The 18634-nt window shown below is 34.9% G+C and overlaps 1 protein-coding gene across 5 annotated transcripts in view; it reads right to left on the minus strand.

Annotated features, from left to right (window-relative positions):
* MAP4K5 (mitogen-activated protein kinase kinase kinase kinase 5) overlaps nucleotides 1-18634 on the minus strand; it is a 109264-nt gene that overhangs the window by 7258 nt on the left and 83372 nt on the right. For 3 of the 5 annotated variants that reach the window (XM_045069292.1, XM_045069307.1, XM_045069302.1), the window contains exons 22-31: nucleotides 15721-15800; nucleotides 15362-15422; nucleotides 12966-12968; nucleotides 12084-12198; nucleotides 11435-11493; nucleotides 8870-8973; nucleotides 7731-7908; nucleotides 4198-4266; nucleotides 2198-2290; nucleotides 1368-1405 (exon numbers count right to left, since the gene is read on the minus strand). In XM_045069292.1, the coding sequence (XP_044925227.1) occupies nucleotides 1368-1405; nucleotides 2198-2290; nucleotides 4198-4266; nucleotides 7731-7908; nucleotides 8870-8973; nucleotides 11435-11493; nucleotides 12084-12198; nucleotides 12966-12968; nucleotides 15362-15422; nucleotides 15721-15800 (800 nt within the window). The remainder of the gene's footprint in view (nucleotides 1-1367; nucleotides 1406-2197; nucleotides 2291-4197; nucleotides 4267-7730; nucleotides 7909-8869; nucleotides 8974-11434; nucleotides 11494-12083; nucleotides 12199-12965; nucleotides 12969-15361; nucleotides 15423-15720; nucleotides 15801-18634) is intronic. The other 2 variants (XM_013056028.2, XM_004738748.3) reach the window with 1 other exon arrangement.

Here is an 18634-nt window from a genome sequence, read left to right on the forward strand (position 1 = left end):
CCTGAAGGTCTTGGAGGGAAACCTGTTCTTGTGCCTTGTCCATCTCTATCTTCTGCTTGGTTTCAAGCAGGCTTGGGGCCACTGAGACACCCTTATGGGGTAACTCAGAGGTTTAGAACTAGAGTAGGCAGGCCACACAATTTTCGGGGAAGAGACAGGCCCTTCCTGGCAGGGGGCTTCAGTCATTGAAGTGCAGACAGTGAGGGAGAGAGCCCATTTGATTTTGGAGAGCTAGCCACATACCCTACACAGTAAAGGTAAAGAGAGAAAGTGACCGAAGCATTTTGTTTCTTACTAGAATACGGACTCTGTAAAAAGTTAATATAAGAATGTTCTGGGAATGTAAGTTAGCTCAATAAAAATAAAAGTATATTACAGTAACAAATCACATGCTTTACTGTGACAAATAAAAAGACTTAGTTACTAGTTTCATTTTTAAAAGGTGATTTAAAGGGACTCTTTTTTTTTTTTTTTACCCAGGAGGATCTTCGTAATTATTTCCAAGTTCACTAGCAAGAGAGATGGTAGCTTAAGAGGAACAAACTTCTGTGTAACAATTAAAATTCCTTGAAAAATGTGACACATATGAAAAAGTTTAGGTACCAGTATGTTTCAGTTAAAATGAAAAGGAACTAAAGATCTATATGTCAGAATCCCTACTGAAAATATTAAATCTTGGAAATTGGTATGCAATATCCAGCACATAAATGAGTAAAAGAAGAAACTAGTTTCAAAATCCATTTTGTCTGGTCATCTACAGAATGTTTAAGTTTCCTGCTTCAATAAATTAAATTTTCCAGTTGCAAGCAAATTACTTTTATTTAAAATGTTTTACACAGAGGGATGAATGTACTTTGTAAAAGGGCAAAATTCCAGTTGATAAATCATTAAAATATTTAATAGATAAAACAAACTTTCTAAATGTTGAGAAACACATTTTTTAAGAATATGCATTTAATTATGAAATACATGTATTTTTTATGGCCCAAATGAAAATTGCCAACTTAGTTTTTAACTATTTTTGACTTATAGTAGAGTCATATCATATATTGTTCAAAATACTTCATTATGGTATTTTTTCATAAGTTCTATCATCCCTGGGAAAATATTTACTGACATATAACCAATGAGGATGCAAACAACAATAAAATATAATAATTTTTATCATAAAACCAATGAGTATCCAGAGTAAAATACTCATTGACAAGGAAGCAAATTAAAATGGCATTAGTTTCCAAGTCCTATGGGAAACTAGTTATTTATACATAAGTGGACCTAAAAGCAATTACCATCAACACACCAACCAGAACTTCACATGGCAAAGAATTAAAGCATATCTAATAACATTAATCACATCACACAAATACCTTTATGATTTGGAAAAAAACTGGAAGAACATAATTCACTTCATGCAGCAAAGGGAACAATGAACAGAAATTTAAAAAATGATTTCAAGTATTAAATACCCAGGAAACAATAATAGAAGATTTATTAAGATCTAGACCTGCACTGATACAGCAATTGGCCACATGTGGCTATTAACATTAAAATTACATTGAAATTTATTTTATTTTTAAAAGATTATTTATTTATTTATTTGAGAGAGAGAGCGAGAGAGAGCACAAAAGGGAGGTGGGTCAGAGGAAGAAGCAGACTCCCCGCAGAGCTGGAAGCCTGATGCGGGACTCGATCCTGAGACACCAGGATTATGACCTGAGCCAAAGGCAGTTGCTTAACCAACCGAGCCACCCAGGCACCCCAAATTACATCAAAATAAAAAAATTAAAATTATCAGTAGCCACGTTTCAAGTACTTAACAGGTGTGATTAATGACTACTATATTTAAAAGCACACAAAACATTTCCACATCATTGAAACTTGTGGACAACCCTAAGTATGGAATCAACAAAAAAATCAAGTATTCTAAACACATTATTAAAAAAACAGAGACCTAGGCAAAATAGGTGAAGGGGATGAAGAGGTAAACTTCCAGTTATAAGACAAGTCAATGGGATGTAAAGTACAATATAGGGAATAAAGTCAACATCACTGTAGCAACTCTGTATGGTGACAGATACTAACTAGACTTACTGTGGGGATCATTCCATAATGTATAAAATATCAAATGACTATGATATATATCTCAAACAGGATACTGTATGTCAATATACTGAAATTTCTAAAAAAGCAGACTTACCTACAGATTCAATGCGAAAATCAAAACTTAGCTCGGAGGCCAGTTTCTTACTTGATTTTAGTCTTCCTTGTAGATTTACAATTTTTACAAATTCTTAAAAAAAGAAAAAGCAAGTCAAAACTGGAAATGCAGATCTTCTAAAAATAAATGGAACTTGTTATGTGGATTTTATATGGATACAGAACAAATATTTTTAATAAAGTTCAACTATTTATTGTCATGATTCAAGTATGCCCACTGAAGAACTGTCATTAATATGTGTAAAACTGTAAACAGTAAAACTGTTTTATAAGACATAAAAGTGCCTTCTTTAGTACATACTATTTTTTTTTCTTTTTTTCTTTCTCTTTAGGATATACTGAACACTTACATTCTCATTTTTTTAAAAAGCATGATATTTCAAAGTGGCAAACTTAGTGCCCAAGTACTTAGCAAATGGGGTTGATTTTTTTCCCTTACCAATTATATAACATATGATAAGTAATATTTGTAGTAATCCATAACTGTAGTATATGAATAATATTGTATAGAGGTACACAGGAGCAACAAACAGTACTTCTCAAGGGTCATAATTTCTTATAATTAAACTCGGGATGGTGTGTATACACAATTCTATTTTTCACCTATTTGTTTTTAATTTAACCATCTTTAACTCTGACTTAGAACACACCCTTTCCCTGCATTACTTTCTTATCTACCATGATTTGTGATTATAGGCCTATCTCTACTGCTGCTTACTAAAACTGATTTATACTGTATAGCTGACAACTCAATTTTAAAGTATTCTATTTCCTTAAAAAAACCCCAAAGCTCAAAGAGGTCACCTTTCCATTTACCTACAATAACTGGGAAATGGAGGGCTCAGCCAATCAAAGGTTTTTGACATTTTTAGATAAAATACATAAATTAACAAAATGAAAACTAAGCACAATTTATTTTCCTTAGATTTATCAGAAAGTTTAGGGATTTCAGCACTAAATGTTCAACATTATTAATATTAAATTTTGATGATTTACTTAATCACTACTGAACTTCCTACTTATTTGGATAAAAAAGAATTTATCAAATTCACTTAAAAGTAACAGAGTAACACTTCAATCTTACCAGTACTTAAAGAATCAAAAGTACTTAAAGAATTGATGATGGGTGAATGAAACAACTTAGGCTTTGGTTTACTTCTCTATAATATTAGATCTTTATGATTCTATAAGGCAAATTCACTACGGAAGTCTTTGGAGAATAGAAATTAGGACAAAAATACAGGCAAATTCAGTAACAGAACAAATTTTAAAATTTTCAAAATTGCCCTGAACACCTATGTACAGGTCCTAATTTAAAAATATTGGAATACTGCCAAGTTTCAAGTATAATTTTAAGTCTGGGTGAATTTTACCTTGCATGATTTACTGTATAAAAATAAGTGGGTTTGAAGAAGCAGACTTCTTTGAAAATTGAAATAATGCCTGTTGTTGAAGTTTTTTCTGCTTCTCAACTGCTTTAGTATAACATACTTCTATCACTAACATCTCTCCCTGCATCAAAAGAATCACGAGCAGCAGGTGAAGGTGTCAAATCTGTATGTTAGACTCACTTCTATAGGACTCTCAAAGTTCATGTCATACGACAAAGTGACTATACTAGTATAACCTTCTATTTTTTCCATTAATTACAGTGAGGTTGGAAAAAACCCTCGGTTTTATACAGAATTTTATAAAGAATAGTTTTATACAAAATTTTACCCAAGGGTTATGGCAAGCTGTCCTAATATGTTTCCAAGTAGGTCCAACAAAATAAAGAAAAAGTTAACAGAGAATAGTATTAACAAACAGATCAATTAATTACTATATCCATAGCCAATTTAGGTTTTTCATCAATTAAAAAAAGTCACCTTTAAAGTAGAAAAGTGAAAATCTTGAATTATAGTATAGTAGAATTAATTCCATTAAAAGATCTGTTATATCAAGTAGTATACTCGGAATAAAATTTAAAATAGTACTTACTATCTAAACACACTAAAACGGTATCTCTCTCCAACTGTGTTACATGAATGGAATCTAACTGTTGGCTGCCTTGGAAGGGGAAAAAAACAGGGTTACCGTTATATGACATGCTTTAAAAAACAGAACTTAGAAAAGAAACTCAAATTCTGAATTTTTTCTGTTACTTAAAACTAGTCTTTAAAATTTAAAAGAAAAATTATACTTTGTAATTATGTTTCCTTTCAAAAAATGTATGTAGGTCAACTTAGAACAGACCTAAGTCCTAAGCATAGCTAAAAGAGCTGAGAAAAACTCAACTTTGCATTTAATTAATACCTCAGCTAGTTATAGAAAGGCGAGTTATAAACTTAAAATGAAGCCACAGGTAAATATGGTGAAGAAAGTAAATACGTGCTATACAATAACTAGATTTTGCTGTGTATTTTATAGTAGCCAAGGTCAGTTAGGTGAATCATAGCATCTGAGATAGAAATAAGCCAGTAATTCAGAAAAGGCAAAAAGAGTAATGAAATTATGATCAGAGACAAACTTTCTTGGTGTTGGTGTATATGTGTGTATGCATAAGTGGGACCTCTATTAAGAGGCCAGAGAGTAATATAATGGACAATACTGTCAATGACATTTTTCCAGGAAGCAACTCTCATAACTTTGCTGATATTCATGGGGCTCCTCTAACAGGTGTGATGACATTTTGGTAAACAACTCATTTTAGGCATTTCAGTTTGCGTGAATGGTCTAGCAAGCACTCAGCAGGGGAGAGAAGCAGAGGAAGAGGCAGAAGGAGACTCGCCTCAGAGGAGGGAGCCTGAGGCAGGACTCGATCCCAGGACTCTGGTATCAAGCAAGACATGAGCCAAGGGCAGATACCCAACTGACTGAGTACCCAGGCTCCCATATAGCAGTTGTTTTTAATTGTATCTCTTTGGGAAGCCCTCTCCCTTAGAAACTGCACATTTGAACATAAACACAAGTTTTATATATTACTTTGGGGGTTTGTGGACCTTTCAAAAAGTGCAAAGTGAAGCATTTAGATCTACAGAACTGATCAACCATTGGTCCCTCAGGCAACACCCCAAAATATAGTTTTTCTCACTAAATCTACATACATGCATTTATTCAACAAATATTTACTGAGTGCTGATAATTTGCTAAGCATCACCCTTGGAGATAACGATACTACAGTAATAAATCAAACTAAGATTGAAAGAGTCTTGGAATAGGAGTTCATTTTAACTGTTAAAACTGTTGCCAACTCAAGGCCTGACCTCAACAATGAACACAGATGGGAGGTGGATTAACAATCATCTGCAAAAATGGAGAAGCCTAATAAGGACAACCTCTGCTTGAGGGTGATATGAATGATTACCCTTAAACAGAGTCCTGGTTCTCCTCAGAAAGTAATTTTGGGTCTGCCTTAATTTTAGCCTAGACAATGTTCAAAATGGGTAGAATAGTACCCTCTGGCATTAAAAAACAAAGCAACCCCCCCACCCCCACCAGGGGCACCTGGGTGGCTCAGTGGGTTGATCTTCTGTCTTCGGCTTGGGTCAAGATCTCAGGATCCTGGGATTGAGCCCCTCAGTGGGGAACTTGCTTCCTCCTCTCTCTCTCTGCCTGCCTCTCTGCCTACTTGTCATCTCTCTCTCTCTCTATCAAATAAATAAATAAATAAATATCTTAAAAACAAAAACAGAAACAAAAAAACCACAAAGCTCTCAACTCACAAATTAAAAAAAAGACTTACTAAATGTTTACCTTTGAGCAATGTAACCTCTTACTATATCAAACAGAGGAAAGTGGGTGCAAATACAGATAACTATATGAAATGCCTTGCTCTATACTACTATTATATACTAACCAGTTTAAAAAAAAAAAAAAGTTGGGTCTACCAAAAATGATCTTTGTTTTTAAATAAACTGATGTATAACTCTTCTTTTTAGCTGTAACTACATAAAAGAAACATGTTTGTTTGGGCTGTTTATATTTCATGATAATAAAACAATGTTATCTGCATCTTCAGGAATTTTGTGAGCCACATGACATCAGGTTGGTAGTTTAAAAGATTCCCTTGATGGGAGTATTTATACCACAGAAATTGAAAACTGCTATAAGACAGGCTTCTCTGTACCCCAAGTGCCTGTTGTTAAATATCAGAACACCACTGGTTCATATTGAATCTTATTCCCAAAGTGACCTTGGTGTGGTTCTACATCAACTTCAATAGCTGGGTTGTATAAAGAGTTCTTATAATTTAGCTTATAAATGAGCAAAAGATATTTAATAAGATATTTAATAAGAGCGATCAAATTTGATGCTTGTAACAAATTTCTTCACAAGGTAATAAGGAAATATAACAGTGGTAAGTAATGAAATAGTTCTAACTGAACCTTGCTGGACTTCAGATGTAAAAAAAGGATAAATATAGGGTTACAAATGATGTATTGTTTAATACACTAGCAAACCAAACAGTAAAAGATCCCCTTCATCTCACTTAATTTGTAGGTTTTTAAAAATTCTTGGTTAATTTGTTTCAATTTTAAAGTTTAAGAATAAACTTCCCAACCTTTCCAGAGCTTTCAATGAGACACATTTGATAAAATCCTAGGCTAGCAAACCATTCTTAAAAAGCACAAGGGCTATTTTCCAGTATCTTTCAATGGTAAAGCTTGGAGGTCACACTAAGCTTCTAGTCAAGTCTGAAAAGCACCTGAACCTAATGATTCTAGGAAGTGTGGGGGGAAAAATGATAGATCTTCTCTTTGCTTGAGAAGCTGATAAAATCTGAAAAATGTCTTAGAAAATTTAAGTATTTAGGGGCGCCTGGGTGGCTCAGTGGGTTAAGCCGCTGCCTTCGGCTCGGGTCATGATCTCAGGGTCCTGGGATCGAGTCCCGCATCAGGCTCTCTGCTCAGCAGAGAGCCTGCTTCCGTCTCTCTCTCTCTGCCTGCCTCTCCGACTACTTGTGATTTCTCTCTGTCAAATAAATAAATAAAATCTTTAAAAAAAAAAAAAAAAAGAAAATTTAAGTATTTAGTAAGTTCAAAAATTAACTGTTAACAACTAAGGTCTTTTTATGTCAGGAATCATTAAAATTTTTCTTGGTAAAATTATTTGTATCAATTGCCTCAGGCATTTAGAGATCATAAACAATATGTACATGTTCTTCTGGACTTACTTGGAAACCTATGTTGACTAACTCTTTGAACCAGCCCATGCTAATTGAGCTTACTCTGCTTCTTCTTCTTCTTTTTTTTTTTTTTTTTAAAGGTTTTACTTATTTATTTGACAGAGAGAGAGATCACAAACAGACAGAGAGGCAGCAGAAAGAGAGGAGGAAGCAGGCTCCCAGCTGAAGCAGGCTCCCGGCTCCTCTGTGAGCAGAGAGCCCGATGTGGGGTTTGATCCCAGGACCCTGAGATTATGACCTGAGCTGAAGGCAGAGGCTTTAACCCACTGAGTCACCCAGGCACCCTCTGATTCTTTTAAAATATGTAAAAGTATCAATATTTTAACCTAAGGTTAAAAACACTTACCTGCACCAATTTCTGTAAACCATGAAGATGCAGAGTTCAAATTGATTGTCTCAAACTGAACAACCTGATTTGATTCAGTACCCTTGCTAATAGCTACACAGACCATAGGGTACTCCTGTTCTGGTATTACTAGCATTTCAAAAACATTCAAAGGACTTGGCAAAGGAAAATCAAAGTGCTGCAAAAAATAAACAACAGAAGTATAATTTAGAAATAATCTCCCCCATTCATAATGTTGAATAAAGCCAACAGAAAGGCTTTCTTGATTGATCTACTTCTAATAAAGGACTGCCTCTAAAATGACCATGATAAGGTTGAATTTTCCGTAACAATATGTTTTAGAGAATTGGCCAGATTCATCTTTATGGCTGTAATGCTTCTATAAGTTTATTAACAGAAGTTAAAGAGGAAACTTAATACAAAAACTTAATACAAAAACCCCTAAACCAAGTAAACACCCATAAATAACTATAAATGTGTAGATCCCAGATAGTAGCATTGAGACCATATAATTTTAAACATTTTATTTGTATTTTTTTTTGAGAAGGGGAGGAGGGGTAGGTGGAGAGGGAGAGAATCTTTTTTTTTTTAATTTTTTATTTTTTAATTAACATATAATGTATTATTAGCCCCAGGGGTACAGGTCTGTGAATCGCCAGGTTTACACACTTCACAGCATTCACCATAGCACATACCCTCCCCAATGTCCATAACCCCACCACCCTCTCCCTATCCCGCTCCCCACCTCAGTTTGTTTTGTGAGATTAAGAGTCTCTTATGGTTTGTCTCCCTCCTGATCCCCTCTTGTTTCATTTATTCTTTTTCCTACCCCCCACACCCCCTACATTGCCTCTCAACTTCCTCAAATCAGGGAGATCATATGATAATTGTCTTTCTCTGATTGACTTATTTCACGAAGCATAATACCCGAGAGGGAGAGAGAGAATCTTAAGCAGGCTCTATGCTCAGCGTGGAGCCTAACATGGGAGCAATCTCACAACCCTGAGCTGATGACCTGAACCAAAATTAAGTCTGATACTCAACTGATTGAGCCACCCAGGCACCCTGAGATCATATAATTTTAGCTTCAGTTATATACTAGTGTTTTCTAAAGAAGAAAACTATAAACAAATATATACCTTTATCAACATGAACTTCTGCATTGGCTCATACCACTGAAGTAAAACAATTCCAGACTGTAAAGCTCCACAGAGGTATTTATGTCCTGTGTAAGGGTTTCTGACTGGAAAAAAACAAAGCAAAACAGACACAACCAAAACACTGAGTACCTTGATATGAAAACACAATTAGTTGAGTTCATTAAAAGCAACAGCTGAGTAATGCTCATCTAAGCAATGCTGATACATGGGAAAAACAATGAAATGTGGCTTGCCACTGATATCAAAATATGGATGGAAGAAATGATCTGAAGTGATTACGTAGCTGATAAAGAAAAATGACTGTTTATGTTCACAAGGATGATAAAAATAAGTAAAGAAAAATGAAATCTTTTTTTTTTTGGCTTTGTTACCCTTTCCTTTTCACTCTCTTATCTCAAATTTTAAATTATGTATAATTGCTTCTAAACATCTTTAATAGACTAGTTTGTTAAACACAGGAACCTTCTAAAAGCGACTGTTTTAAACAGTAAAACACTTAAACTAGTATGCAACCTAAGGAGCTGTTTAAGTAAACTGACTGAAACAAAGTCTAGGAAGCAACTGAAATCAATGATTCACCTTTGGCATAGTAGTTTGCTTAAGGCAAGATGAAAATAACTTTTATTTATTTATTTATTTATTTTTAAAGATTTTATTTATTTATGCGACAGACAGAGATCACAAATAGGCAGAGAGGCGGGCAGAGAGAGAGAGGAGGAAGCAAGCTCCCCGCTGAGCAGAGAGCCCGATGCAGGACTCGATCCCAGGACCCTGAGATCATGACCTGAGCCGAAAGCAGCGGCTTAACCCACTGAGCCACCCAGGCGCCCCCTGAAAATAACTTTTATATTTACTAAAGATGTAACTTAACTTGATTCAAATCTACAGAAACTCATAATTGGTCTTTCTTTCTCCCCAATTTGACTCCCATCAACAACTATGAATACTGATTGTAAAAGTAGTTATTTGCAAATAAGCTCTATCTTAATATATTTATGAGTTTACACCTTAGATTGTAAGTTTCTAGACCCTTCTTGAGTCTTAGATCTTGGGAATCTGATAACAGACATAGACCTGACTCTACTTAGAAAAATGCTTAAGAAATTTGTTTATAACTAAGAAAGTATCCCATGGAACTATGCAGCATGAAGATCAATGAAAAACCTCACTGCTTCAACAAACAGAATTAAATGGGAGGTTAAGAGCCAGGATCTGAAGTCATGGACCAGGTCTGACCCCAGGTTCTGTTTCTTACTAGCAACATAACAAATGTCATGGTATTGTCTGAGGGTTACATGAGGTAAAATAATTATATATTAAAAAATTCAACCTTGCTCCAAAGGAAGTCTGGTGTTTGCCCTCCTTGTAGGAGGTAATCTCAAAGCCTCAGGAATGTCATGTCTGATAGGAGTGTCTTTGCCTGGGACCTTGGGTCACTGAATAGTCTAACAATATGATTTAGAGTGGGGGCTTGCAACACTGGACATTTTTGGGGGAGGGACAGTCATGCCAAAAAGAGCAACAATGTGATTTAGGATTGGGGTCTGTGTCATGCAGTATCAAATGACCTTCCGAGGGATTGGATGCTGAGATCGGCCATGTGGACAACCAAGCCTGTGTGAGGGAGCCCTAATAAAAACTCTTGAGTATTGAGGCTGGAGTATGCTCCATGTGTATTGTATCACATCACTGCCAGAAAAGCAACACTGTTTATTACCCCAGGGGGAAAGGACAACAGAAGCTCTATGTTTGGTGCTATTCCCAGACTCTGCCCTATGCCCATTCTCTCTTGGCTGATTTTAATTTCTATTCCTTCCCTGTAATAAATTGTAACTATGAGTATAACCACTTTCAGTGAGTTGAGTCCTTCTAGAGAATTTTTTTTAAAGATTTTATTTATTTGTTTGACAGAGAGAGATCACAAGTAGGCATACAGACAGACAGAGAGGGAGAAGCAGGCTCCCCGCCAAGCAGAGAGCCCAATGTGGGGCTCAATCCCAGGACCCTGAGATCATGACCTGAGCTGAAGGCAGAGGCTTAACCCACTGAGCCACCCACGTGCCCCCTTCTAGAGAATTTTTTAACATTAGGGTGGTTTTGGAAACCCCCCAAACTTGCAATTGGTGTCAGAAGTGAGGGTGGTCTTACGTGGACTGTTCCTTCTAACTTCATAGTTAGCTAAAGTCCTATAATAATGCTTGTAGAGCACTAACCTGTAATGGTTACATAAATGGAGGTGTTAAATAAATGTACTTACCATTTAATAAATGGTAAGCTAGGAGAGATTTGGGAGACTCAGGGAGTTTGGTTAAAAAACACTAGGAACAATATGCTCTGAGAAAGCATTAGGACTATTATCTCCAAACATTTTTAAGCCATGTCCTGCCACACAGTCTTGTGCTTCAGACTTGTCCTTAACTACTTATTAAAAACAAATATAAAGCCTACCTTCCTTCCTATTTCCTAAGACTCTCTGTGGTCTTAAAGATTTTTAAAAATGTTCAAAATTCTAATCATCCAGTTTGAGAAATAGCGTTTACTTACCTATGCAACACTTGTGGCAGCCTTTTGTATCAGGAATCTTTGTTGTTAAAGCAAACTTTCTGAAACACAGGACAATATAAATGGGACTCTCCTGCAGCGGCTCCCAGACAGTGATTTGTGACTTGGCTGCACCAGAGCCAGTCAAGGAGCTTTACAAAACCAATCGTAGACTCCAGCCCCCAAACTACCTGATTCTCCAGAACTGATAGGACCTGGGAATCTATATTTATAAAACTTCTGTAAGTGGTCCTCCTGCACAGTCAAGCTAAGGAAACACTGATCTTTTGAATTCTACATGAAGTGCACTTTAGTATAAACTACCTTTCAGAATTAAACAAAGGAAGTTTTTTAGAAAGGAAAACTGGCTATTTTACTTTATTTATTTATTTTTTAAAAGATTTTATTTATTTATTTGACAGACAGAATACAAGTAGGCAGAGAAGCAGGCAGAGAGAGAAAGGGGGAAGCAGGTTCCCCGCTGAGCAGAGAGCCTGATGCAGGGCTCGATCCTAGGACTCTGGGATCATGACCTGAGCCGAAGGCAGAGGCTTTTACCCACTAAGCCACCCAGATGCCCCAAAAACTGGCTATTTTTTTAAAAAAAGATATTAATACCCCTCACTCCCAACAGAATTAAAATATTTTGTACCTTGGTAGTATGCGATCTGGAAACCTGTGAGTCTGAATATGGGCAGCTAATCCTGGTTTTTTGGCTTGTTCAAACAAAGCTATAAGGTTATGAGAATAGAGTTGAAAGGTTTTTCCTATAAAAGAGAAACATGTTACTTTCATTAGAATCTTTTTACAGCAGAAAAACAAGAATTTTCAAGCAAAAGAAAACATAATTACCTTCTATAATGAGGTAGTCCAGAAATGTTCAAAGAGCCAAGTAAAACAGAAACACACATACACACAAACAAAAAACAAAAACACAGTTAGTATATTTTGAAAGATAACAGAGTTTTAAGAAAGTAGATAATTATGTTTCCTAATACATGAATTAAGTATATTTTGACTAACAGGTGATCAGGGCAGAATATATATAAGCCTTAATTAAGCCAGCACAGAAAGAAAAAACTGTTAAACATTGTTGTATAGGGGACTGAGTTATACTGATGTGCATGTGAGTATATAACACGGGAAATTCTGTAAAACTATATTACGCTATCTTTCTGGGATAGACCTATTGATCAAGAATTTATCAAATTACTTTGGTTTAAAATTATGAATGAGGTCTTAAATATAACAACAGATTAAAATACTAAGAAAAGCAAAGCAAACTAATATTATGTGACATAATACCAGGATAATAAGGTTACAATTTCCATATAATCAAAACCACAGGTATGTTAAGCAGGCAAAGATAAAGAAAACACCTACTGCCTCCTTATTATATACAGTATGGTACTACAACAACACAGAACAAGTGTTTATCAGTTTACTACTAGAAAACATAAATATACAGTTGACACTTAAACATGAGTTTGAACTCTGGGTCTGGTTATAGCGAACCTTCTTAGGTTAAGTGAACCTTCTTAAAAATAAGTAGAGTACAGTACTGTTAATGTATTTTCTCATGATTTTCTTAATAAGATTCTTACTTTATTATAAGAATACAGTATAAGACACATATAACATATAAACATGTGGTAATCAACTGTTTATGTTATTGGTAAGACTTGCAGTCAGCAAGAGGCTGAAAGTACTTAAGTTTTTGGAGACTTATAAGTTAGAGGGATTTTCAAGTGCTCGGGGGGTCCGCAACCCTAACCTCTGTATTATTCAAGGGTTAACTGTGTATGATATAGTCTTATGATACAGTATTGAGTCTTACCCTCAACAAAATTCCGTGTTTTCTTAGAATGCAAACATTCTGCCTGACACCATACCATAGCCTTCCTATCTCCATTCTCTGCTAGTAGCTAGCTAGGTAGTCAAAAACACATGTATATGTATGTGTGCATGTCCACACAAACAAAGACACTTAGGCAGAATGATGTCTTGCCCTACTGAGTTCTGCTACTTACCTGCATTCAGTAGTATTGCCCATTTTAACTAGATATGGAAATAACTAATTTACAGGCTAACTTTTCCCCATTTTCCAAGTGATTTTATATATATATATACATATATATGTATATATATATATAATATTTTATATATATAATGTATTCTGAGTGGTATATATATATATACATATATATATGTAAGCTTAAAAACCACACAGAATACTATATATATATATATATATATATATATATATACTATATATATATATATATATATATATATATAGTATTCTGTGTGGTTTTTAAGCTTATATAGTATATATATACTTATATATATAGTATATATATATATATATATATATATATAGTATTCTGTGTGGTTTTTAAGCTTACAGCCAAAGGCAGGTATGAGGAGGGATAAAAACAGCTATGAGAGTAAGAGGAAAGTGATATTATATGTATGCAAATCAGAATTGTTAAACAGAACCAGGTTTAAGTTTATTTTTATAACAGTATATATTAATATTTTGGTGAACAAAGTTAAAAAACTGGGGGAAACATAATTAAAATCAAAGCAATTAAGTACTTTTTCAAGGACCCCAGCTTTATGGAAGTCATTTATGCACAATCAAATAATATGTTCTTTGTAAACAGTGTCATCAGCTCAGATACATAAATTTCTGAAGAATCTCTATTAGGCAATGGTTAGTGGAAGAGTTCAAGTTATAAAGACATACTTAAAATTATGAAAATGACATTTCTTAAATTAGGCCATAATTCATAATGATCACAGTAAGGCTGTGTATTAGCACTGATGCTTTAAAGCATAAGTAGCTGAAAGGTACTAAAAAGCCTGACAGTACAGTAAATAAGAGCCAGGATATAATACATATAGAGAAAAACTGGAAAAAAAAAAAACTTAAGAAATACTAAAATAATTAATTATTCTAAGTAGAGAGAGGGGTGAATGCTATTTTAGTAACTGATAACATTAAGTTTATTAAGAGACAGAGAGAAATAATTAACTCTCTTGTACTCTACTATCAGAATGAAAGTGAGCAGCAAACCTCTGGGTAGTCACTTAAATCTAAAATGCACAAAAAAATAGGTTTTGGTAGGTAAGAATTGGGGAAAAAAAAAGCACCCCAAATACCACCTACCTGCCTCCCAACAACCACCAAAAAGGAAAACACAAAAATCACCGAAGAGGCTGCTCTGGAATGCACCTGTTTCTAAGAGTTTAAAACATCAGTCCAAAATGGTTATACCATCTGGTCCATAATAACATGAATGCTGTCAGCAAACACCTGTGTAAGCCCTCACTATGTAAGTGAAGTGTTTGTGCGATCATCTCATTTAATCCTCACAGCAGCTTCATGAGGCTGGTATTGTTTCCATCATCCTCATTTTACAGTTAAGAAAACAAAGGCTCAGAGAGGGTGACTTGCTCAAATCACAGAGAAAGGAAGCGGCTAAATCTTTTGATACTTTCCCTTCAACTGTTAATTCTCAAAGGAAGGCAAATGGTACTAGGATAGTTGGGAGGGGGGCGGGGGGTTCCTGAGTGAAAAGGGGTGGCCTCAGGCGACAATCACTGTGATACTACTTCTTGGGTGCTTAGATCCTGGGCAGATTTGGCAAGTGCCTTAACTGAACACAGGTCCTTTTTTCAAGGTTTCTTTCCATTCTAAGTTGGTAGAAAACATCTGCAAGTCTCAAAGTTACTATACTATAGTTACCCAACATTTAAAAACATTTAACATTTAAAAATGTTAACATTAACATTAAACATTAACATTTAAAAACACTGTATACTAAAATTACATTTCTCTTGTGTCAATTATAGTTCAATTAAAAAAAATTTATTTCTCTGCTTGTCTATAGTTTACCTTTCATATTATTTTTATTAGATACATACCTGATAATGACATTAAAGTATTATTGATAACATAGAGCCAAGTACATTTTCGTGGAAATAACTATAAAGAAAAAAAGGTAATTAAAATTCTCCAATTTTCATTCCCTTAATGCTTTAACTTCCAAATTCCAACAGTCTGAAATAGTATAAAAATTACTATTTTCCACCCTTTAGTAAATTACCAAAACCTTACAGGAAAAAAAAAAATCTTGTAGCATGAACATGTAAAGAGTAAAATTTCACCTCCTTAAATATTTAAATCATAAAAATTAAAACTGAGGCCCGTAAAAATTTATTTAAAAGATTTCTTTTATTCAATGTACCCAAACTAATTATTTGAGTTAAAACTCCTAAATTACCTGTTCCATTGTTGCCTCATGTAGCTCATTGAGATTCAATGTGTAAATACCATCTTCAGTTCCAAAAATAATGTACTGATCTAAAATAGTTGAAATAAATTACCAGAATTTACTATCATTTTCTGAAATAATTTAGTAAAATTGCTTAATACTTTCATTTTTTAAAAAAATATTGTATGTATATATGTATGTATTTATTTACAGAGTGCAGGAGTGGGAGGAGGAGCAGATTCAGCATGGAGTATGGATCCTGATGAAGGGCTCAATCCCACAAACCTGAGATCATGACCTGAGCCAAAATCAAGAGTCGAACACTTAACAGACTGAGCCACCCAGGTGCTCCTTTAATGGTGTTGAAAATTAGATAGCCATCCACCCAGCCAAAGAAAAATTACTTTCTGAAATTCATGCCATATTCTTTACCTCTTTCTCCAATTCTGATCTCATTTTTAAAAAAGTAGATGTATTTTCTATTACTCATTCTATGTATTTCATTCTATGTATTTCTGTTACTCATTTCTATGTATTTTCTATTACTCATTCACTCTGGCTTTAACTTTTTTTTTTTTTTAAGATTTTATTTATTTGTCAGAGAGAGTACGAGTGCACAAGCAGGGGAAGCAGCAGGCAGAGGGAGCAGAAGGCTTCCCACTGAGCAAGGAGTCCGAGGTGGGACTCGATCCCAGAATGCTGGGATCATGCCCTGAGCTGAAGGCAGATGCTTAACCAAGTGAGCCACCCAGGCGTCCCCTGGCTTTATGTTACTTAACTTATATAATCCTTCCTTCCAACATAATTATGTCTTACAATTTTTCATTACAGCTGTATATTTTTGCCAGATACCCCAAATACTCTTGGCAAAAGGAAACTATAAATTAAAAGAAATTATAATTCATGACACATCAGAAATGATGAGCACACCTAGTGTCCAGATCTTGGTTCCTAAATACCACCTTCCACTAAAAAGAACCAGAGCTGTTGGAAAAGACTGATTCCAATACTGGGGCAAAGAAAGTGTAAGATGTGCCTAGAAATCTTGCTGTGCCAGAAAGTAAGGAAGTGATCAAATGTTAAATAAAAGAACATAGGAACTCCCACTGCTCAAAAATTCCGGGACAATTTAAGTGCTAAAGTGAATAATAATAGTAGTAGATTATATCTCACTGAATAAAAAAGTAATTCAGAAGTTTAAACTAATACAAATACATAAATAAATGGAAAGAAGGGAAATGTCCATAGATCTCAATGGATTGTCAATGGACTATCAATAAATGCTAAAACAAGCTGGTGAAAGTCTAATGAACAGAGAATATTTATATAGTCTCTATTTATTCCAATGTACTTATTAAACCAGCTTAGGAAATTAAATAATTATTAATTAACTAGAAACGGAAAAATAGTAACTTGACAGTGGAGAAAATGAGCAAATACCATCTTAACTAGCTGGTCAATGTTGATATCCTAGTATTTGGATAAGCTCATAGAATGTGCTTTCTGACAGGATGCACTGAGAAGAGCATAATAGCATTTCTTTCATATTTCCACCAAAAATACATTGCCTGACCTCACCATGAGGACTCAACAGACACCCCAAATTAAGGGACATTCTACAAAATAAACAGCCTCAAAAATGTCAAGATTTAGAGAGATAAAAAAGGGTTGAGGGGCTGTTCCAGGCTAGAGGAGATTAAAAAGATGTGGTAGCTAAATGAATCATGTGATCTTGAACTGGATATTGTTGGATTGGGGAAAAAAGGAATGGGAACCAATAAAGAATATCACTGAAACAATTAGGGACGCCTGGATGGCTCAGTCAGTTAAGCGTCTGCCTTTGGCTCAGGTCATGATCCCAGGGTCCTGGGGTTGAGCCCTGCATCGGGTTCCCTGATCAGCGGGGAGCCTGCTTCTCCCTCTCCCTCTGCCTGCCACTTCCCCTGCTTGTGATCTCTGTCAAATAAATAAACAACAACAACAAAAAACTTAAAAAAAAAAAAAGAAACAATAATTTCAAAATGTGATGTCGATTATACTTCAACCAAAAAACATATATAAATATGGACTGTACAGGGATTACATCAATGATAAATTTCCTGATCTTCCCAAATGTACCAAGGGTATGTAAGAGACAATTGTTGTTCCTAGGAAATACAAAATCAAGTATAGGGAAGCACTCACAAGTAACTCAGAAAAAAATGCACCTATAGGTAGATAGATAATAGAAACAACTGATGATTCTGAGTATAGAGGAGTTTCTTACACTGCATTATTCTTCTAACTTTTCTGTAAATCTTAAATTATACCAAAATAAAAAATTACAAACACACAAAAAAACCCATCTCCTTACCGATAAAAATATTTTCTCCGTTACACTTTCTAATAGTAGTATTTAAAACAGATCATTATATGACTTGTCTTTAATACCGTGTTAAAGTTGAACAAACATTTTCTGAACACCCTTTACTGCCTAATCTCTATTTACTAATTGCCAGACACTCAGGTAGGTAGGCTTCTTCCTTCCTTGCAAAAAGATGAATATTAAGAGTATTCTCTTAGGGGCACCTGGATGGCTCACTTGGTTAAATGTCTGCCTTCAGCTCAAGTCATGACCTCAGGGTCCTGGGATGGAGCCCCAGATCTGGCTCCCTGCTCAGCCCAAGTGTGCTTAAGGATTCTCTCTCCCTCTCCATCTGTCCCTCACCCCATTCACTTTCTCCCTCTCTCTAAAATAAATAAATAAATCTTAAAAAAAAAAAAAAGAGTATTTCTGTTATAAAGGATCATACTGAGAACTAGAGGTTTTAAGTATCTTTCCAAAGTCATATAATAATGACAGAGCAGGAATTCAAACCCAGATCTATTTGATGCCAAATTTTTACCTCTATGTATTAATTAGGCTTTCTAACTTTAAAAATAT

This window comes from Mustela putorius, unplaced genomic scaffold (genome assembly GCF_011764305.1).
Source record: "Mustela putorius furo isolate JIRA1106 unplaced genomic scaffold, ASM1176430v1.1 tig00000129_pilon_pilon_pilon, whole genome shotgun sequence".
Taxonomy (NCBI): Eukaryota; Metazoa; Chordata; class Mammalia; order Carnivora; family Mustelidae; genus Mustela; species Mustela putorius.